The sequence below is a fragment of the Rhinolophus sinicus genome, linkage group LG06, assembly GCF_036562045.2.
Source record: "Rhinolophus sinicus isolate RSC01 linkage group LG06, ASM3656204v1, whole genome shotgun sequence".
Lineage (NCBI taxonomy): Eukaryota > Metazoa > Chordata > Mammalia > Chiroptera > Rhinolophidae > Rhinolophus > Rhinolophus sinicus.
Window position 1 is genome coordinate 12,957,791 of NC_133756.1, and position 23,493 is coordinate 12,981,283.

Here is a 23,493-nt window from a genome sequence, read left to right on the forward strand (position 1 = left end):
AGGATGGGACATATATTGGTGCAGATATCTTTGGAAAATACAACCTACCAATTTTGGGATTATAAACTGAACCAATCCAGTTGGTTCCAATCCAAGCTGAAGCTCAAAGCTGGGGCCGACTAAGAGAGGTCTTAGGGAAGGCTTTGGATCCACAAGCGGTTCCAACCAATTGCATATAGCTCTTAAGGAGCAGGAGACCCTGAATAAATTGAGGGTCATCTATCCACATTCCTGGATAGGAAGATTCAGAGTTGCAAAGATGTCAAATTAATCTGTAAACTCCATGCAATCTCAATAAAAATCAATGAAGTTTTCATGAAACTTGACGAACTGATTCTAAACAGATTCTAGAAGAGAAATTGTTTTATAATTTTGTGGTAAGGAAAACTTTGCTCAGCAATACACAAGCCATGAAAAGATGTTTAAATTTGCCTTCATAACACTTATTAAAATGTCTGTTTATAATAAGAATATGTAAATAAAATTAAAAGACAAAGAAGAAATAATCACAATACACATTACCAGACCAAAAACAATTAATATGGATAACATACAAAGAGCTTTTATAAATCAATAAGGATAGAGCTTTCTATCAAACATTTAAAAGAACATCTAACTTGAATGATCAACAAATTTTTTAGAAAAAAAAACCCAAAAAACACTCCTAAACTCATTTTTATGGGGCTAATGTAACCTTGATATCCAAACCCGTGATGGGCAGTAAGAGAAAGGAATATGAGAGGCTAATCTGTTTTATGAACACAGATGAAAACAGTTTATTTCAAATGTCAGCAGGTTGAATACAGCAATCTATTAAAAGATACATCATGACCAAGTTGGTTTTATACTAGGAAAATAGGATGGTTTAAAATGAGAAAATCTGTTAATGTAATTCACCACATTATTAAAGAAGAAAAGTTTAAGATTATCTCAAGGATACAAAATATATATAGAGAGAGAAAAGGAAAGAAAAAAAGAAACTCAAATGTCTGTTCTTGTCTTTTCACCTGCCAAAATAATTTCCCTGCAAGAACAAGCCTGAAAACGGGGGCCCAAGAAGCCAGGTCCTGGGCCAGAATGAGGACTGACACCACACCCTACCAGCCCCACTCTCCTGAAGAATGCACAGAGCCTGGAAACATCCTCTCTGTGGATGAGAGCAAAAAATAGGAGGAAGGGAAATGTTCCTTCTAGTATGTTTCCTTTTCATCCAAATTAACTCAAGATTTCTTTCCTTTCCTTCAATAAAAATTTAAATCTCAAGCATAAAGATATTTTGTGTTTGAGCAGAGACTGAATCTGATTCATCCTCTGTACTCCCCAAAAAGCAGATAACCACAGAGTTTTGAGTGAGCAAGTGACATCAGTAAATCAACTCCCAGCACTCCTTGGATTCATGGACTGAGACTTCCCTCAGGACCTTCCCTACCATGCGCTTTCACTCAGGGGCAGGTTCTCAGGGTTAAGTTCAGAATGATGAACTAAGTTGTGTTACACATGGCCCAAACCACCAGGCTTTCACCGCTATCGCCTTGGTCATTCTGCAAAACACCACTTTGTTGCTCTGTGTTTCCCCTCCTTGAGCCAGCATCCAAGTTCTCAGCCAATCTCCCATCCCAACGTTTTCACTGTGTCCTCTGAAATATTGGTTCAATGATCAGCAACCTTCCTGCCTGTTCTCAATTCCTCAGACCACATCCTCCATCCCTAAGCCTGGACCTCCCTGGCAACACTGATTTCCTGCAGCTGTCTCAGAAGAAGGCCCTGAATTCCTCAGTCAGGAAGTGGAGTTACCGGGAACGATGCTGTACCTTGGCTCTTTGTCTTCTTGAAGGAAAGAATTCCGTCAAGAGACAGAGTTTGTGCAGCATAGAACAGCAAGAAGTTTATTAGTAAAAGCAAGTATACTCAGAGACATGGAGAGGGCTGACCCAAGAGAGGGAAGCAGCCTCTCCTCACATTGTGTGAGAGTTTTTATTTCTATGGTAGAATTGTCTCCCCACCCCCAGTACCTCTCATTCTCCCAGCTGGCTTGCCTCATACTCCCTTCTTGCTCCCAAGGGTGCCTGCGCTTGTTACAATGCCCCTGAGAAGCGGGGCATACATTCTGATAAGCAGGATGGTTTCTTTCTCTCTCTATCTTCTAACAATACACCCCTTTGATTTAGGGGCACATGTGAGCCTGGAATCCTGCTGGGCTAGTAAGGCATTGGTGCCCTACGTGAGGGCAGCTGCAACGGGTCTTGACCCAAGTAGGAGCTGCAGCAAGGGGCTTCCTAACTGGCGTCTCACCTTCTCCTGTTTATTTCTATCTATCTAACCACCCTGTCAGTGGGACCAGTGTCCACATTGTCTCTTTAAGTGTTTTTCCAGACACAAGCTTATAGAAACCTCTGTTCCTTTAGGCACATGCCATCTGGTTCTGTAACCCCTTTTCCTCTTTTCCCTGGCTCACTTTTCGTCACTCACTAATGATTTGGGCCCCTGAGTCTTATCTTCGCCTCCTCTCAGAGTCCTGCCATCTGGGGGCACTTCTACATCTTCTTAAATGACTCATTTAACAGTTTGGCTTCTCAACAACCTCATTTTTGATGGCTGTCTCTTTAATACCACTTCAGCCATAATCTCAAGGCCATACCCAGGACTTTGGTCTCAACCAGAAGTGCCCCACCTCTGAAATATTAAAATCAAACAACCCTGACCCACCATGTAAGAAGTCTGACCATCCTGCTGGGAGACTACCTGGAGATAGAGAGGGGCCCAGCTGAGCCCAGCCTTCCAACTGTCCACACCAACGCACCAGGCATATGACTGAATACTCAGCCGGGGATACTCAGCTGCATTTCCACTGTTTCTGGCTCAAGGTGGGTACCTGTGCATTTCCTCCCCTTTCCACTAAGATCACAGCATAAGGTGATGCCGTTTGGGCTCTGCACAAAAAATGGATGACAGAGTGGGGAGTGGGGCTGAAATCCAGCTTGACCACAAGCTGGCCACAAGCTTTGTATGCTGGTCCCAGCCCTCCTTAGAGAAGAATTCTTAGAATCTTCTTTTGACTTGAGGCCTGGATCACTTCAGTTTACCAACCTCAGACCTCTAATCTCTAACCTTCCAATCTCCTGACTCTTTCTCCCCAACTCTGGAAGGAGGGTTGGATGTGAAGGGCTAGAAGAAAAGACAGTCCCACCATTTCCCCCGGTTCCCACGCTTTCCTTTGTTCCTGGGACTGTCCAACTCCTGGCCAGGAATAAATCAGTCTCTCTAGTGCTCTGGGGCCACCTAGTGGTCCCCTGCCGCAGCGCACCATGCTGACAAGTGGAATAAAAGCCCTTTTCTCAGCGAGCTAGCTCTTAGGGGGATGAAATGGGGAGAGAAGACAAAGCTCTGTGGGAACTCAGGAAGGGAGAGAGCGTGGATTCTGGTGAATTAGAGCTCAGAATTTGTGTTTAGCTAGACTTGGATCCTGGTTCTACCACATACTAACTGAGTGACCGTGGGCAAGCCACTTCACCTCTTTGAGCATGAGTCTTGATGTCGGTGAAGTGGTCGGCACAGTGCCCAGCAAGCTTTGGATATTTTAGGTAGAGGAACTTTGCAAGCAAAGGCAGGGAACATGGCAAATGTTCAGAATACAGGATAGGTAACATGCTCCCTCTTCCCTACTGGGAAGAAGGTCAGTACCATGGAGAAAGGTGGGGGTCGGGGGGAGCATGAGTCTCAACCATAGCACAATGAGAGGAGCTGGAACCCCTTCCTGGAACCAGCTGCCCCCTCTGGGCTGAGACCCAGTCCTAAGTAGGTTTGCTCACCTGGCCTCTGGCTGCCCTCACATGCTTAGGCAGAAAACGCCAGCCTCTAGGCTTCCTTCTCAAGCTCGAGCAGAGCTCTTCTAAATACCTTGAAACTGCCCAATCCTGACCCTGGTTCCATCTGACTCACTCTTTGTTCCATCTGTTTCTTTCCAAATTCTTACAGAACATTGATGAACTGCAGTGTTGGCTTCCGTGAGCTACGTCCTTCTGAGGTTCCTCCTGCCTCTCCAGCTCATCCTTCTCCTGCTCCTTTGTGGGTGTCTTTTCTCTGCACACCCTCATCACTCCAAAGGGACCTGTCCTGTCCTTCTCTTCTTACTTCCCATGTTCTTCTTGGCTCATCCAACCCACTCCACTGACTTTAATTAACACCTGTATATTTTCCCCAGAGTTGCTTATCCAACTACCTCTTGAATGTTCCACAGGCATCACCAACTTGATATGTGTAAAATGAAATTATCGGCTTGCCTCCAAACCTGTTCTTCTTGTGTAGCCTACACAGCCAATGGTTCCACCCTCTGCCCTATTGCTTAAGCCAAAAACATGGGTGTCAGCCTTGACTCTTTCCTCTCTCCTCCGCCAGCAATATTATCACCATGTTTCAGTCACCATGCCGCACATATGTTTATCTAATCCACCCACCTTCTTTATCCCTGCCGCAACTTTATACACCATCCACTTTTGCTTGGATTATTACAGCCACCTCTGAATTTGACTCTGCCTCAGTTTTGCCCATTTGCCTCTTGTGTTCCCTTCTGGGGGCTCTAGAGAACAGTCTATTTCCTAGCCTTTTCCACCTTCCAGAGGCTTCCCACTTTCTTGGTTCGTGACCCCCTTGCTCCATTTTCAAAGCCAGAGAAGTTCCATTGCTCTGACAATTCTTCCATAGTCAAATCTCCCTCTGCTTCTCTCATTGTCCTCTTCCACTTTCAAGGATCCTTGTTATTGCGTTGGACCCACTCGGATACTCCGGGATAATCTCTCCATCTCAAGATCCTTAATTGTGTCTACAAAGGCCCTCTTGCCATGTTATGTAACATATTCACAGCTTCTGGGGATTAGGACACAAACATCTTTAGAGGCTATTATTCTGCTTGTCACAGTCCTCTCTCTGCCCCCAAATATTCATGCCTGCCCTACATGCGAAATATCCACCTCATTCCAAAAAGTCCCCCCAAAGTCCCAGCCCATTAAAGTATCAACTCAAAGTCCAAAATCTCATCTAAATCCCACCAGCTCATAATGCCTGATGGTATTAGGTGTTACTTGAGATTTAGAGTAATCTATCCTGGGATGAAGTTCCTGTCCATCTGTGACCTGTAAAACTAGAAAACTAGTTCTCTGCCCCCAAAATAGAAGGGTGGGACTGGCATAGGAGAACAGACATTCTTGTGCAAAAAGAGAAAAAAGTGGGAGAAATAAAGGAGTCATCAGTCCCAAGTAATTTCAAAACGAAATTGGACCAACTTCATTAGGTTTCAAAGCCTAGGAATAGAATACTCTTGTGGCTCAAGGTTCGGCTCTGTGGGCCCACAGCTGGGTAATTTTATCATTCTGTTTCCTGCCAGCAGAACTGTGGGGGTCTGTCCTGCAGCCTTCTTTTATTTCATACTCTCACTGTCCCTTTCAGTCCAAGTTCCTCTGTTCCCTCTTAGTATAAAATTCTCAAGAACCTGGGGGTCTCTCATGTGTGTTTCAGGGATTCACTCCTTTAGACGAGAGGCTCCTTCATGATCTTCCCAAAATAAATCCATTTCTATAATTTGGCTTCTGTTGAGCTAGCAGAGAGGATCTATGAGTCACATACTAAATTTCTTCCAAAAGCCTTTTATGAGACTGAATACTTAGAGCTTTTCATCTTTCAGAGATATTAGCAAAATGTTGTCCAGCCACATCCTCAGCTTTTCCTTCGAAAGCACCCTTTCCCGACAGTGAATCTTTTCATTTTAATATCATTTGCAATCTAGACAGGCTGAGAATTCCCCAAATCATCAAGTCCTAGTTCTTTTTTGTTTGACAATTCTCTCAATTTATCAGTTTCCCCTCTCATTTTTCTCTAAGCAATAAGAAGAAACCAGGGCACACCCTTCAACACTTGGCTTGGGAATCTCCTCAGCTAAATATGAAAGTTCATTGGTTCTGAGTTCTGCTATTCATATAACTGCAGGACACACGATTCTAACCTTTTTGCCACTGTGTAACAAGGTTCCCCTTTCCTCCAGTTTCCAATAACAGGTCCCTCATTTCCTTCTGAGCCCTCACAGGCAACTTTTACATCCATATTTCTACCAAGTCTGTTAACAATGATTTGGGTGTTTTCTAAATTGACATGTTTTCTCTACCATGCGCCTCACTGCTGAGTGCTCACCGGCAGTCAGTAACATCCACATTTCTACTAACAGTCTGTTGAAGGCGATCTAGGCTTTTTCTATTATGCTTCTCAAAGGTTTTCCTGCCTCTGCCCAATTCCAAAGTCACCTCCACATGTTTAGGTATTTGTTACAGCGGTACCAAAATCTATATGAGTTTTCTCTCACTGCTGTAATACATTACCACAAACTTAGTGGCTTACAATGATACAAGTGTGTTATGTTAGAGTTCTGTAGGCCAGAACTCCAGCACGGAGCTAAGATGTGAGCAGGCCTGCGTTTCTTTCTGGAGACTCTAGGGCAGAGCCTATTACCTTTCCTTTTCTACCTTCTAAAGGCTCCCCACATTCCTTGTCTTGTGGCCCCCTTCTTTCATTTCCAAAGCTAGCAACTATGCATCTTTCTAATCATTCTTCCTCAGCAAAACCTCCTCTGCCTCTCTCTTCTGCCCCGCCCCTGCCCTTCCACTTTTAAGGATGCTTTCGATTACACTGAATCCATCTGGTTAATCTAGGATAACCTCCTCATCTCATGAGCCTTGATTTAATCACACCTGCAAAATCCCTTTTGCCATGCAATGTAGCATAGTCACAAATTCCAGGGATTAGAATGTAGATATCTTCAAGGGGCCATTATTCTGGCCTCCCCCCCCAATTTTAGCCAGTATAGTCTTTCCAAACAAACTCAGTTATGCTAGTCTGTGCTAAGTGAAATATGTCACTGAAAGACAAATACAGTCTAATCTCACTTATATGTGGAATCTAAGAAAAACCCAAGCTCATAGATACAGAGAACAGATTGACAGCTGCCAGAGGTGGGGGCTGGGGGATGGGCAAAATGGGTGAAGGGGGTCAAAGGTACAAACTTCCAGTTATAAAATAAATTAGTCATGGGGACATAATGTGCAGCATGGTGACTATAGTTAATTGTACTGTATTGTATATTTGAAAGTTGCTCAGAGAGTAGATCTTAAAAGTTCTCATCACAAAAAAAATTTATGTAACTATGTATGGTGACAGATATTTACTAGGCTTACTGTGGTGATCATTTCGCAATATATACACATGTCAAATCTTTATGTTGTCCACCTGAACCTAATATAATATTATGTGTCAATTATACCTCAATTAAACAAAACAAAACAAAACACCCTCTTCAATGGCTTCCTACGTACTTCAGCATGCAGACCAAATTTCTATCATAGCTGTTATATAGGAACTTTATTATCTGGCCATTCTTACCTGCTGAACACTCTCTCACCTTTCCCCTCCCTCCTGCCACGAGCACCCTGCAATGCAGCCATATTGCACTGTTTGCAGCCTTGATGTCAGTTTCCAAGCTGACATCAAGGTCATTATTCATCGAATTCATGCTTACTTGTTCTTTGGGTCTAGTGTAGGTATCATCCTCTTCTGGAAGCCTTCCCTGGGTTATGTGTTCCCCTCCAATGTGCTCCAGCATTTTTCACAAGTCAGGGTTGTATCATATGACACTGGAGTGACCTTTTCAGTCTCCTCTACTAGATTGTAAACTCCATGAGGACAGGGACTGTGTCTGCCTCATTGCTGTGTCCTCTGTGCCAAGCAAAGGTCTACTGCGAAATAGGCTCTTCAGGAGTGTTTGCTTTGAGAAATAATGGACAAGACTGTTTCCAGCTCACGCATTCTGTTCCATGAGCTCTCAATCCAGGAGTTGCTGGAGGATTTTGGCAGAGGTGTCCCAAGCAATCATCCTGCTAGTGGGAGTCATGCTGAGCTGTGAATGGCTGTGGCAGAAGTGAGAGCACTGAGGGGCCAGACTGTTGCCTCGCTAATAACTATGGTGATTTCAGCTGATTCCCAGCTACAAAGCAAGAAACACTTGGAGCCACAACTGTCATACTCCAGGTTAGTCCACTGATGGAAAGGAGACTCCTCAACTCTAAAGGTTAATATTCATTTGCTTTTATCTTTTATTGTTGTTTGTAGAAAACAAAACAGAAATATCATCCAGACTTTCTCCTCTTAAAAATGCTGTTTATTATTTCTAATCCTCATGACAATTTGTATGGTGTTATTTTCTCTGCAGTCCAAGCATCAATTTTCCATGCTTTCTAAGGTCACTTACAGGAGCTCCTTGTCCAAGATGGTATCTCATAGGCAGTTGTTGGAAATGGCAGAGGGCTAGTGAGTCAGATAGAAGGCAAGGATTGTCTCTCAGAGACTGTGGGGGGTGAATCGCCCACCAGTGAGGAGGAGCAGGTGTGTGGCCATGGGATCCCAGTTTCAAGAAGCCACGAACTGGGTGCCCAGCTGGGTGCTCCGAACTCACTGAACGGGCCACATGATGAAGCCAACAGCTGCACATCACTAGTACCAGAAACCCAGCCAGGGGATCCAGCAGAAAAGTCACTGGTTTCCCTAGCCACCGAAACAGAACCATCTGTAACTCAGGGTACACCAGCACAAGATACATAGGAATCAGATCAGACCCACCACACCACGTTGGAGAGCAGCAAAGGGTGCAGAGGGCAGTGTGCAAACCTGAGGTCCTTAGCCCATGAGACCAAAGCAGCACGACCAGAAGAGACCCAGGAATCAGTGAAGACTTCACGAACAGAGGAAAGTGGGATGGCAAGTATGGGTGATACTTCTGTTTTCTGGTAAGAAACAAAACCAAGAGGAAGACTGTATTATTGGTACAACACAGAATTTGTGTGGCAATTTGCAAATCTGGGCCACTTCCTGTTCAGGCCTATTAGTTGTGTAATATGTTTGGGTAAGTAGGGCCCCACTAGCTGGAGCAAGGGAAGTTCCCACCTTAATTGAGGGTGTTAATAAAATTACTTGGAGAACTGTTGAGTCTACCTGGATGAATATTGCAAGTGTGTGATACCTACAGTACTAGGAGAATTGATTGGAAGAACCAAATAACAACATGCTCACTTAACATGTACTAAAAACTACCTTGACAGGTACTAACTATGCATAGTGCCAGGTGTGTACTAGACTGACAGAAAGGGGATCACTTTGTAAATTATATAAATGTCTAACCACTATGCTGTGCACCTAAAACAAATATAAAATAATATTGAATGTCAACTGTAGTTGAAAATAAATTAATTTTTAAAAAACTGCCTTGACAAGAAATGTTTTGAAACATCTTTTAACTTGAAGCTAATATAAAACAATATTGAATGTGATCTGTAAATGAAAAAAATTTTAAAAAAGAAACATCTCTTAGAGTCCATGAGTTCATGGCATTGATCATAGTAAGGGGGTTTTAATATTAAGCTAATTAAATTTTTTTATCAAAGTAAAACATGTACATAACTTAAGAAGTCTAGTTACGTAAGGCTTCTAATGACAAATGTAATGCCCTGCCCCACCTCTGCCCACCCTGATAACCACTAGTCTGAGGCAACCATTTTCAACTCTTGTAGTTGTTTCTTGTGAAATTTACAAATTTACCTAATGACATGCTCATACTATCATTGTTTACCTCTTCAGCTTTGCCTATTCACTTCCCCCTGTGGAAGATGAGACTTCAGATTTCTTTTTCTATATCCTTCACTCTATGTCACATACTGAAATGTGTTGACACCTGGATTTTGGAATTCTCAGTCTCCAGAACTGTAAGAAATAAATTTCTGTTGTTTTTAAGCCACCTAGTCTACAATAAGCCAAACTAAAATAGCCACCATCTTGAACACTGATGGTTAACATGCCAGAGGGAAAGAGAGTCAGAGGAGTCTCAAGGCAGCAAATAAATGCTTCAGTTGTGAAGTGACACATATCCTTTCAGCTCAAACTCACTGGCCATACTCAACTATAAGAGGGCCAGGAATTAAAATCCTACCGTGTACCTAAAAGGCAGAAAGCCAGAAATACTTGTATTTAGTGAAGAGCATTAATTGTCTGTCAATCACTATGTGCCAAGAGCTGTTCTAAATGTATTATAAGCATTATCTCAGTTAAGCTTCACAAAAATCGCATGACATAGGTACTATTAATATCATCATAATTCCCATTTTATAGATAAAATAACTGAGGCACAGAGAACTTAAGTAACCTAATCAAAGTCACACAGATAGTAAGTGGTGAAGCTGAGGATTTAAACCCAGTCATTCTGGTCCCATAGTCTGTGTGCTTAACCACCAGACTTTACTGGATGGGAAAATAGAGACGTACTGCCATAAATGAGGGAAAGTAACTAAAGGATTTTTAAGCAGGAGGGTATGATTTAATCAGACTTGTCATTGCTCTCCAAAGACTGGGATGAAGGATCCATTTAACTAGGGTTAGAGTAAGGTAGGAAGGCTATTTGCATAGTGAAGGAAAGAAGAAATAGAGGACTTGAACGAAGACACAATTACCAACATTAGCTCGGTAATCTTGACCTGTTTCATTTCTTGAAAAATAGTTATGTTAAGACCTATCTTCATGGATTTCTGAGTGTTATAAAAGATAACATAGGCAAAAACTCTGACCATACTCAGGCTGGAATCAGAGATCTAGGTTAAAAATCCTAGCTCTACTATTCACTAGATGGAATTTATTATTCTAAGTCTTAGGTTACTAATTTATAAAATAGCTGTTAAAGTAAGAAAAGTTAAATAAGTTAAAGTAAGAAAAATTATTGCAAACTGGTGGTAGGTTGAGAAAACTAGCTTAGGAGGAAGGCAGAATTCCTTCTAGAGAAAGAACTAAGGTTTTGTTTAGGAAAAATACATTAATGAACTTGTGTGTTTATGAAAGTCAAGTATCCTAGGCATGGCTAGAAGGTAAGAAATTTTGAAGGAGAATTAAATTGTTTGATTAATTAAGGAATAGAAATTTTTAGTTTTCCTCTGATGAGATGAAAGTTTTGAGAGAAAGTAAAGAGATGGAGAAAGTAAAGAGATGGAGAAAGTAAAGAGATGGAGGAAAGGGTTTCATTAGAAATAAGGTAACTCTGACAATCCGGTCTTACCAGTTTCCCTGATCCATTCTTCCCATGACCACCAGTTATATTTTAAAACCACATATTGGATCAGGATGTTTTCTCTCCCCCAGTAAGTGTCTGATACTTAGAAGTTGGTCAGTAACAATTTGCTGAGTGAATGAATGAATGAAAAAATTTGCCAGACGGCAGGTGGATCCCTCACGAAAGAAAAGGACAGTCAACGAGAAATTCTCTGTAGCAAGGGTGGCTTTGAACAATGTTTAATAATCATTTTTAAGTGGTTGTTTATTCTGTGATATGCTGTAATCAGCCCTTCTCCCCACACTACGCCTCCAAATAACCTTCAGTAAAGCCTGCTGCACAAAACTGCACTATTTGGGAAGGATTTAAGGAATAAAAGAAGAAGGTGTCTGGACACCAGGCAAAACAATGTCCCAAGATGGCAGTAAATAAAAGCGGAAAGCTAATGAACAGGGGGACCAAGAATTCAGTGGACCTAGGCATTCCAAGTGAGAGGTGAGCAGAATCCTCTGAAAATTTGGGGAAGACGTGATGTCCCTCTTATCCTGGATTAGAAGCTTGGGCCCTTTTCTTTGGTGTTGAAGGAAAGAATAAGCCGGAGGTCTTTGGTGTATCCACAACCCACAGGTTACATAAGGGTGAAAAGTGCTTAACTCAGATTAAGGATTATATTACAATAATTCATGTAAAGAGCTTAGCACAGTGCCTGGTACATAGTAATAGCTCAGTAAATGTTCATTGTTTTTCTTCACTTTCTTCCACTCCCTATACACCCTTGCTGCCAAGTTCCCATTCATTCTTTTCCAAGGGCATGCAGGGGGCGTGTCCACCCTTCCCTCCGCCCACTCCAAGCCCCGCCCCTCACTTCTGCCCCGATTGGTTCCTGACAGGCGAAGCCCAGGGAAGAGCCCAGTATGAAGCGGTGGGGGCGGGGCGCATGCGCGGGCTGGGCTGGGTGGAGGTGGAGAGGAAGAGCTGCCGGAAGTAGGCGGCCGAGGTGGTGGCAGAGCAAGCGGCAGCTGCCAGTGAAACCGAGGCGTGAGACTCACTGTCCGCAGACAGGCAGGCGAAGCGGTCGTCTGTGAGCCCGGCACCCAGGAGACCCGAGAGTCCCCTTTTCCGGGACTGAAGGTCCCTGGTCCGGCAACTTCCCCTGAACTCCGGCCTTTCCCTAAGCCCGCCAGGGGGCGCCGCACTGAGGGGTTGCAGAGTGGGGGGCGGGCGCCGCTGACCGAAGAAGGGGCGCCAGACCAGAGGAGAGGGCTCTCCCCCGCTCAGGAGGTGCACCTGGGCGGGGGACCCGGAGTCCTCACCTCCGGACTGAGGCAGCAGTTTCTGGGGGTGAGGAGGGCGCGCTGCCCTCTGCCCCCGCCGGCACCCTGGCCATGACGGGCAAGTCGGTGAAGGACGTGGATCGGTACCAGGCAGTCCTGGCCAACCTGCTGCTGGAGGAGGATAACAAGTTTTGTGCGGACTGCCAGTCTAAAGGTAGCGCATCCTCCCCCGCCCCGGCGGGCGAGGGGTCCTCCAGCCTCCGGGCCGTGCCTGGGAGGTGGCCTGTGTGGGGAGGGGGTTTCTGGAGCTGAGGCCGCCCTAAATGGTCACCGTGTACTACTCTTGCTGCTGAGCCTGCTGGGTGTTCTGCAGCGCCGGGATTGGTGTGGGGAGAGGTTGCGAGGGCGAGTGTGTTTGGGGGTTGGGGGGGTGGCATGGTATGTGCAGGTGAGTGTGTCTGTATTTCAGGGCTCTGAATGAGTTCTGGGCTGTCAGCGGCAGCCCAGCGCTCACAGCCTTCCACTTGCAACGCTAGGGATGAACTGCAGTGTGTGTGTGTGTGTGTGTGTGTGTGTGTGAGTGACAGTGTGACAGAGAGAAGGAGAGAGAAGAGAAGGAGAAGGAGGGGGGAAGTGAGAAGATGATGGGGAGGAAAAGGGCTTAAATGATTTTTAAAGGTGCTGATTGTTGCTGCCTGCCTTTTGGTTAGCAGCTCCTTATGTCATTTTACAGCCTTGCTGACATCTCACAGAGTGCTTAGGTGGCTTTCTTCTTCCTGGATATGTACAGTGGGAAACTGCCTTATGCAGTGACACAGTGCGGATTTCTAAACAGCCGAGCTCTGGCTAGGGAGTGCGTTTGAGGCCTAATGTGTGTGTGGTGGTAGAAACTAGCATATTGTGGCTGTAGAGTAGTATCCGTTTAATCACTGGAGAGAAGGAAGCAAGAGATGCATCTAATTTGTTGCTTCCATGGTAATTACCCTTCTAAAGGTGAAATATGATCATTATAAATTGGCAGAGTCATTTAGTCTTTGTTTTCTGTGCCCTCAAGGATTCATGATTTGATCCAATTAAAAATCAGTATGGTAGGAAAGCATGGTTATTAGTGAAATGTTTGCACTCAAAATTTATAGATACAAGCATCTATAAATATTTTGTTTTCTAATTTTCATTCTGAATTCTTGGGAACGTAATTGGAGGAGTTGAGAAAATTCTTTTTCCTTTGGTTGGGGAGACAGGGATAGTTATATTTTGGGAGCTATTGTTAATTTTCTTCTGTTCATAATACAGTGGATTTGCCAGAGTTGTTTGCCATATAGCATATTGGGCATATAGTATACAACAAGGATTCAAATGTATTTAAATGTATTTGTCAACATTGAGAAAGGAAGTACATGCATAATTGATGCTTTCACCAATTACCTTTTATTTTAGAAAAAATAAGGTTATGTGAGGAGACTAGGGGGATGATACATTGATTTAGACACCTAATAGTATATTTTAGTGCCCTCTACCAATAGATAAATGGCATGTGTCATTAGGAAAGCGGGTCCCCAGACTTCTTTCCTGAAATTTTACATTAGAAAGAATGCATTTTCAAAAGTACGTTAGAATCAACTTAGGTTGAGTAGGTTAATTTCTTATAGTTGATTCTTGTTAGATCTTGTCCTAGATCTATTGGAAGATTTGGTTTAAAATTTAGTAGTGTATCTCTTGGCTTTACTCTAATTCCCTTATGTCCTCAGATGACAGATCTTGAGTCACAGTGAAGCAACTCGCTGGAGTGAGCCATGCTACATTTGGGGAGTCAGATGCCATTTTGATGATTAGTACCACCCCCATCCCCATTTCTCATACACGTCTTATAGTTACTCATCGTCTAATAAAATATGGCATATGGAAGAGAGAGGTTGATTCATCACTTCTTTCTCCAAATTTTCCATTGCTCTTTATCAATAGCGTTACTGGGGATGAGGTAGCAAAACATTAGTTAATTCTTAGTGACAAGTAGTAACTGCTGGCTGGTAAACCGTATTAATTATTGTTGATGGTAGAATCCTGGTTCCTGAAACAATTTCTTTTCTCAAATTAGTTTTACATTTTGACTTGGTGGCTTCAGTCACGTGGCCATGTTATTAAAAATGAGATGACAGTGTGTCAGTCATCTTTCAATTCAGTTAAGTAAGACATTTGTTGAGGCCTCAGTTTATCCGGTTTGTGAATTATATAGCCCCTTCTACTCTTTCAACCCCTCTCACTCATTTTCCTCCTCCTTTTTCCTGATTTTGCTTGTCATAATGATCATCTAGACAACTGTCATATTATGGAAGGAAGAGACACTTGCATCAATAGATTGTTGCCTGTTAGCTGTGGTAAAAAATATATTTAGTGGCATGACAAATTTCAAAACTTTTGGCTAAAATGAGACTTGGATTTGAGTTTATTTATCTCTATGTCTCATGTCCTTTCTTACTTAGAAAATTGAGAGCTAATTGTATAGGACGTGCTGAGTGATTCCTAACCCATTAATATTAAATCAGATTATGTAGCCCTGGACTAAAGACTTAGGAGCAGGTATTTTTGTGGTAATGTTCCAAAATAACTCTTTGGTAATGACTCTTGAAAAACTTACACTTATTTAAGAATGTTATTATCTTTAGATACATAATTTAAACATCAGAATAGAAAATAAGAATGTACTCTTTATATAGTACAAGTTTTGTTGGTCCTGAGTTTTTAACTCTTGAGCACAAGACTCACCAGTTTCTGGGACCTGTAAGGCATGGAGTGATTCCTGTGTGGCAAACAAAGCTGATTTGACACCGCCTTAAAAAAAAAACAACAAAAAAAAAACATGCTACAACTCGCTGTAGGCCCCAGGATGTGGTTTCATCACCACCCCAATTTCTCAAGTTATTGTGACCTTTAGGGTAAATTTTTGGACTGATTTAAGTAATAGTAGTGATAGAACAGAGGACAGACATAAAAAATTCCAGATATGTTGATGGTAACTCTACCTAGTTGAGGGCAGGTCCCATTTTTGGATAGACCCTGGGTGGGGTTTACTCGTCCAAGGTTTAGTCTTTAGCTCTGCACTTCCATATTTTATCAGCGTGCCTGAAATAACTCCTTATCAACGTCCTCAGAGACTGGTTTAAACTAGACACTATCTTACTTACCATGAAAGGATATACCTTTCTGATGACCTGAATACTTGTGCCTACTATTGGGACACTCCTTTCTTAGTATCAAGGTTCATAAAGAATTGAGCGCTGTATAATGAGAAAAGAATTAAAACGGAAGGAATTTGATGGTCTTGAGGAATATTTACTTCAGACTGTGAAATAACACATGGAATTCTGGAGTCTGACAGGAACTTTGCAATAATTTTTTTCTTTTCCCTTCTTTTGCTACATCCTGCCTCTGAAATGTTTCACCTTGAATCACCTACCCATTGCCTCTGTTCCAGTTTGCTTTGTATAAGGTTGGTGCAAAAGTAATTGTGCTTTAAAAGGTTAAAAATGTCAAAAACCGCAATTACTTTTGCACCAACCTAATATATTTTTATATTTAAACTTATTTTTTGAAAAGTAGCACTTTCATGTGGTTCAAAATTCAAAAGGTTCAAAAGGGAATGTGTACAGTGAAAAGTTGTGTTTCTGTCCTTTCCTAGAAGTAACCACTGTTGGCAATTTCTTTTCTTTTCTTTCTTTCTTTCTTTCTTTTTTTTTTTTTTTTAAGTGTTTTTCCAGGACCTGTCAGCTCCAAGTCAAGTAGTTGTTTCAATCTAGTTGTGGAGGGTGCAGCTCACAGTGGCCCATGTGGGGATCGAACTGGCAACCTGGTTGTGAAGAGCACAGTGCTCTAACTAACTGAGCTAACAGGCCACCCCAGCAATTTCTTATGTGGCTTTTAAGAGATAACATATGCATAGACAAATAACTACATTTAAATATTTTCCTTTGCAGTGCTTTTGTGCAAACAGTAGAGTATTACACACAATTCATGGCACCTTGCATTTTTTAATCAATAGTATAACATGGAGAACATGAAGAGTCTCTGTTCCTGCACACTGAGGAGTTTCTTCATTCTTTCAAGATATTTTCTAAGGCTCTACCTAGGCTATCTTGTTTAAATTGAAAGATATGCTTATGTGATTTGGAAACATCTGCTCTCATTGAAGGCATCTGAGAAAATGTTCTGGGCCCATCCACAGCACATAGAAGCCCACCTTTCAGGTGGCAAAGAAGCAGAGTAGTGGAAGGGGCTATAGACTGGATGTTGAAAAATCCAGTTTCACTCCTTTACTCTGCTTATTTTAGCTTTGTGACCTTCAGCAAGCCACCTAATGTTCTCAGTTTAATTTTCCTCCTTTGAAAAATGAAAGTGCCTCATAAACTAAAGTGTTACGCAAATGTCAGCATTATTTATTATTATTATTGCTGATCTTATTTATTTTATCTTGATTTTTTTTTTCTTTACACTTCCTGACTTTATTCCCTTGAATATTCTGGTTACTGGAAGCCACAGTTAGAATGACTCACCCAACTATTCCCTAATCTTTAAGCCAAAACCATTTCCTATATGTGGGGGTTCTGGCATTTTTGTATACTTTATCCTTGAGGATGGTCTCTGGATGTTTCTTGACTCTTCAAACTTGTGTGAAAGATTGAAAGAGGGAATCTTTGTATGGAAATTTTAAAATAGTGGTCCTAAATTTTAACTCTGATAAATTAATCTCTAGCTTTGCTTAACATTTGTTTTCTGTTGATAGCTAAATCATTGCTTATTAAACATCATTCCTTAGAATATGAACTTTCCTAGCAAATTTTAATTATTTTAGCTGTGTCTGTGGCACTTTTTGAGAAGTTAAAAACAGTCCATCAAATTTAGACAACAGAAGGAGTTTTGCTTCCATCTCTAATCCAACACCCTTCTCCAGCCAAGATCAAATAACTTTCTGGGTTTTTACAGCTAAGGCACCTTAACTCTGACAGTTGTCATTAGCCTGACACAGTTTTACTGAAAGCAATTTATCAAAGTCCCTATTAATTATCTTTTAATACCAACTTGTTAAACCTGTTCCCTGGGAGATCCTTTCCTATTCGTTCTCCCTGTACTTTAAATATCCAGTGGCAGTGGGACAGAGAGTACAAAAATGCCATAACTTTTAGGGGGAACTCTTTGCAAGCCTGCAACCTCGCACTACATGTGTTCATTGAGAAAATATTTCTTAAGCACCTACTTTGTGTCAGACACTGTACCAGGGTATGTAGATTAAAAAATAGGGTCCTTGGTCTCAAGGATTTTACAGTCTAATGGGGCAGCAGATGTGTAAACAGATAAATGATGCAATGTAGTAATTAGCATTATGGCATTGTGTACAGGGACAAAAGAAAGCATTGAAGAGAGCAAACAAGTCTGCCTCAGGAAGTTGTGGCTTCAAAGAGACAAGTAGGCTGTATCTTGAATAATAAGTATGACTTTGCCAGGTGAATTTAGGGAACTTTGCTTTCTGGGCAGAAGAAACAATGTGCAGAAGCTGCCAGGTGTGCTGTATCGTGTGTGTGTGTGTGTGTGTGTGTGTGTGTGTATTCTGTAGTATATTTTGACTACATGTTGGGGAGTGGCGAGGGATAAATAAGGTAGGCAGGAACCAATAAGGTTAAAATCCAAGCTCTGGAGTTGATTTGCTGTGTGGTATTGAGATTATGAATAATGCTTTAGACTCCCTGTTGTGTAAGAAGCCCATACACAGTATTGGAAGTCCACCTGCTACTCCGATGGAATCACAAGTATTGTAGATGTGAAACGTTTCCTAACTGTTGAGTAGTAGGAAAGATCTGAGTATTGTGCCCACAAGATCTCCATGGAAGTAGACCTTCACGAGTACATTAAACTATCTTAGAAAAGCCTAGTGGAATGGCAGCAATAGAGGTTACGTCATTTCTGGAGTTGACATTGATTTGGAGGCTGAACATGCTTTCATACTCAAGTAGTCCAAGTACTGCACGTTTGATGTGTGCCTGTGGTTACGCGGTGCTTAGGATGTGCGAACAGGTAGCTGCAGCCTGACCTCTCAGTACACTTCTCCGCAAACCTGTGCTTTCAAGTAAATCAGAAAACTGCTTTCTTTCTGCATTTTTCATCTGATGTCATTGTGGAATGTAGGTGGCAGCTTTCTTGGACACAGTTGTATATATAACTGTTCAACCACATGAGTCATTGTGTTTCTATTCTGCGTGAAAATTCGGTGTTGGAAATAATGTCATGCACTGGGTGACTGCAGCGCTTTACTCATTATGTACACTGCAGCTGGCTTTGTGTGTTATGTTGATGGACTCTTCCTGTGCCATAGACAAGGGATAAAGTGACTTAGTACATGGACTCAGACTCAATTCCTCCACATGATGCCCCCCGTGAAAAAGATGCCATGCAGGAATCTGTATAAAACACACGTGTTTTACATCCTAAGCACACGGTGCCTAACTTTGGTTATTATGTCTGCTTAAATCCTCCTCACAGTTGTACTTCTGTTTGAGCTCAAGTGGCCAGTTTAAGTAGATACTAACTTTGAAGAAGTTCTGTATTGGCTTCTGGAGTGACAGTTCAGCATTACCGCATTGCAAAGGTAGGAACCACGTCTGGGTAGCGTAGTACACCTGAAAGTGAATTCACTTCTGCCAGATTCCTTTATTGTTAAATACTTCCATATTGGTTAATTTTTTAAAATTGTAATTCGTCACAGTTAACATGTCCAACCAGAATGTAAGCTCCATGACGGCAGGGGTTTCGTGCCTGTTTTGTTCACTGTAGCATTTTCAGCACCTAGAACAGTGCTTGACACAGATCAGGTTTTCAGTAAATATTTGTTTGGATGAATGAATGGATTTTGTCATCTATAAATCCTTTGTTTCTTATTAGAAAAAACCTTTTACAGGTTGTCTGAATATTTGCTTAATTCTTAGGAAAGCTAAATTTTAAAATATATTTTAAAGTCAGGGAAACAGAAATCATAGTAGGTGGTACAAACAGGGTGAATTTAATATACAGAATTGGTTACACAGATGATATAAGAGCTGAGAAGGTAAAGGGGCTGGTGAGACAACCCAGAGGGTAGCAACACCTGGGAGCTACTATGCCCCTAAGGAAATTAGAAGGTGCTGGTGTTACCAAAGGCCAGAAGCCTGAGCCATCTGGTGTAAGCTAGAAGCATGGAAAGAAGAGCTGTCTGGTGGCAGCTGGAACTCAGACCAAGTAAGAGAGAGAGCATGAATCCTGGCTTCTCCCTCCTGCCTCTTATCAGTCCCTCCCGTTGATGGAACTTACCCAGAAATCAGTTGGCAAGGGAGCCTGGGAGATGTAGTTCCCTGTGATAGAGTGGCTCCAAGTGGAAACTGGCAAAGCATTTTAAAAAAATCTCTAAGATGTAATTCTTTCTCCTTATAAGTAAATAGTTGAGTTATTTTGGACAAGAGGTAAGAAGGGTTTTCAGGCAGATACAAACTTGGGTGCTTCTAAAAAGGATCTCAACAGTTGCTAAAACAATAATTAGTCCCAGGAAGTAATGAAACAACTCAGTCATTGCCTATATAATTAGGATGTGTGACTAGGAAAATTGGCTTCTGTGGAATCTGTATTTGACTGTTGGTGGCTGCCAGGAGCGATTTATCATTTGGTTACTCAGAAAATAAGTTCCCACTTTGTCAATTCTGGGAAGCCTTAGGTAGGATGTATATTCATCGAGCTTGTCCCATCTACAACTTGGAAGACTTGCGTTAGTAACACAGACGTACAAGAAGAGTTCTGAGGATTGCAGCCTTAAAACATGGTACAGATTAGTTTTTCCTTAATAGTTAAGGTAATGCAGTGGAGCAGATTCGCCTCGTGCCACATGTCATTTTAACTGGTCTTATTGGTTTGTTTGTCCCCCCTCCCCGCCAACTTCAGATAGGTTAGCACTGGGGAAGGGAGGTCAGGTCACTGGCTCTACTTTCTTCTATCCTGGACCTGAAAAGTATTTTGTCTTGTAAGGAAGGTTGCTGCTGCTCCGTTTAAAGGCAAAGCTTCTCAAATTATTGCTACTAGTTTTCTTCTTGATTATAAAGTATTTAATGAGTTACAGGATATAAGTTCAGCACTTTCTAGAAGTGCTTTTTTTGTCAATCAGGTCACCTGCCTTCGGGCCCCTGCCACGTTAATGGAATTGGTGGAACTAGGCCAGCTAAAGTTTTCAGTGGAGTGTGAGTATATTTGCTTTTAGGCTGTTCTTTTCCACAGAGGCCACGGATAGGGGACCCTCGTTGTTTGAGTAAAGTTACCAACTGCAAAAATTGCATAGGTTTCACTGTTTTTCTCTTTTCTCCAAAAGTTAATTTCCTCTTGGCAGGTATTGCTATAATTCCAGATGTAATTAAAACGCAATTTGGTATTCTAAAAAGTGTATCAGACTGCTTTCCAGAGTACCAGTTCTTTTCAGCCAGTCCATTTCAACTTAAGAGGTCAATCTATTCAGTTTTGAAGCCTCGTGTTTAATAAGTACAATATTTCACATTGTATTTGATTCTTCCGTTTCTAAACTTTCTCCTTCCCTACCCCACTCTCCTGTATTTCCCCACAGGCTGTGTGGATGCTGCTCTGTTGATGGCTGTACTGCAGGTCCCTCCCCACTGGAAAACCCCAGAGATGAATGAGCCAAATCTGCCTTCAGCAGTGGCCATCCATCAGGGGAAGGTTGCCCTGGTGCCTGTCTTCAGTTTGTCCAGCATTCCCGTTACCCGCCCCACCCCATGTGTGGCTGAAACTTGCCCTGGAATCCCACCTTTGTAATAGGGTTTTATTATTGTTGCTTCTTTTCATTTCCCCCCCAACTTGTATATTTCCTATGGGTATTCTGGTTTGCTTTTAAGTACTTGTAAATATGGTTTATTGAGGGAATACTGGATTTCATAAGCCCGTTTTGAAGATGCTTTATTGATTTTTTTGTTTGTTTTTTACTTCAAGTCAGAAATTTTTATAAAGAAATTTCTTAATCCAAAGCAGTGAGAACTGGATTCCTCAGGCTTCCTGTCATTTCTCCTCACCCAAAACACAAATGTGCAACAGTCTCATTTTTTGAAAATAGTAAAGCAAATATAGGAGGAAGAGAGACCTAGTCTCAGCTGTAGCTGAGAAGCCTGTCCTAGCATAGTGAATTGAGAGAAAAGAACACCTTTTCTTTTCCTTTCTTTCAAATAGCCATGCAGTCTTTTGCAGCAGTTTTAGTGATGGAAAGACCATAAATCCCCAAGCCTCTACCGCAGTTAACATCTTAAATGTGGTTTACACGTTACTCATACGACGTTACTTCCTCAAGTGCACACGAAGTAAATTTTGTTATTTAACTTCTTCCTCTTTTCTTGTCTCGCTGGAAGTCCCCAGTGTGTGAATTTAGAAATAAGTTCTCTAGTGTTTCAAGCCTTGAGTTGAAGAGTGTCTTCATACTGTTTAGATGGTTGTTCTGGTTCTTATGCCTTCAAAAAATAAATTCTTACAGAATTTTCTATGTGAGCTGGGAACATCTTATGCTATAATATAAAGCTCGTGGGGGTGTTACTGTCTTTTTCTTGTTGATACTTTACCGCTAGGGTTATCACTGACACAAGCCCTCCTATGAGAAATAGGAAGGAAACTCCCTGTTTTCACCGTGAGGCTTTTGTTCAAAATAGCTGTAAACAGCAGAGCTAGTGGAAACCAATTTAAGTGTGATAGCTGATTTGAGAAAGAATTAAAAGATTCAGGCTCTTCTGCTATGTTGAAAGCATTTTTACTGAAAGAATAGCTGTTCAGAACTGGGGATTTTGTCTCTCTGAAGGTGGTCACGTGGAATTTGGTTACAAGAACTGTTTTAGACCAAGGAGAATTTTGAGAAAGGCCTTTCCTATAGAGGGAATGCTATAATATTGTTCCCAGCTTGTATGTGAGAGAAAGTGTCACTAAATGCAGCATTGGAATCAGGAAGACTCCAGATCAGCTCCTCTGAGCGTTTGGATTTGGTTCTAAGCTTAGTCCATGAATAGAAGCAGCTTGACACAAGTGACTCAAATCAAGGGTCCATATTGTGGGCAGAGTAAAAATAGTGCTCAGTTTCATTAGACTTCTTATGTATTTATGGGGGAAAAAAGATTTGTTACCATAGGAACAGACTTCCAGACCAGTTTTTTGTCTTGTGGGATTTTGGGGGTAGGGAAGCTGGAGAGTCCGTGTGCTTATGAGCTAAACATCGTTAAATGTGATTTTTTTTAAAAAGCAGAAACTTTATTTTTTCTGGTTATGAAAATTATTCATGTCTGTGATAAAAATCATTGGGAAGAATGAAGTATAATGATGCAGAAGATACTGCCGAGAATCCAAACCACCCATTTTTTACTTGAGCTTATAGCATAATAATTTTTTATCATTGTTATTTTGCTTAACATTTATCATAAGCTTTCTTATGACATTAAAAACATTTAAACACCTTTATTATATTCCATCATTTCAATATGTCATTACTTAATTCTTGCCCAGTTGTTGGATATTTTGGGTTTGTAGTTTTTCAGTATTGTAAATAATGGTGCAGTGTAAATTTTGTGTTGCTGTTCAACTGCTGGGTGTTCAGAGTTGAGTAGTGGTGTGGGCCCTCGAATAGTAAAATGTTGTCAGGGAGCCCTCTGGGTTGAGCCCGTGCAGAGATGGTCTCGCTGTGGGGCAGTCATTCGGAACTGCTTCTCGGCAGTGGACATCTGCTGAGGCAAGGAGTAGAGAGCGGCAGAATCCTGGCTTGACCATAGGAACAGTTTTATGGGACATGATCGCAGCAAGAAGGGCCAAAATACATTCTTAAATCTCATGCCCAATCTGCCACATTATATGCTTGGTATGTGGAAGTATTGTTGTGTCATCGATCAGCATCTTATGTTGTTCGTACAGGCCTCCTACACTGAAATTCAGTTCACTGGGAAGGTAGATTAGAGGCCCTCCCTTGGCAGAAAGGGGATAATAGCTACTGCATTTTTTCAAGGGCTTCCCTTAGACTGGAGATTCCGTGAAGACTGTCCCATTGATATCTGT

At 41.8% G+C, this 23,493-nt stretch overlaps 1 protein-coding gene across 1 annotated transcript in view; it reads left to right on the forward strand.

The window, feature by feature from the left end:
- The first annotated feature begins 12,049 nt into the window (after positions 1 to 12,049).
- The window catches only part of SMAP2 (small ArfGAP2), a 42,877-nt gene continuing 31,433 nt past the window's right edge, over positions 12,050 to 23,493 (forward strand). Inside the window, exon 1 of the mRNA XM_019737165.2 lies at positions 12,050 to 12,613. Within this exon, the coding sequence (XP_019592724.2) occupies positions 12,511 to 12,613 (103 nt within the window). The 5' untranslated portion in view covers positions 12,050 to 12,510. The remainder of the gene's footprint in view (positions 12,614 to 23,493) is intronic.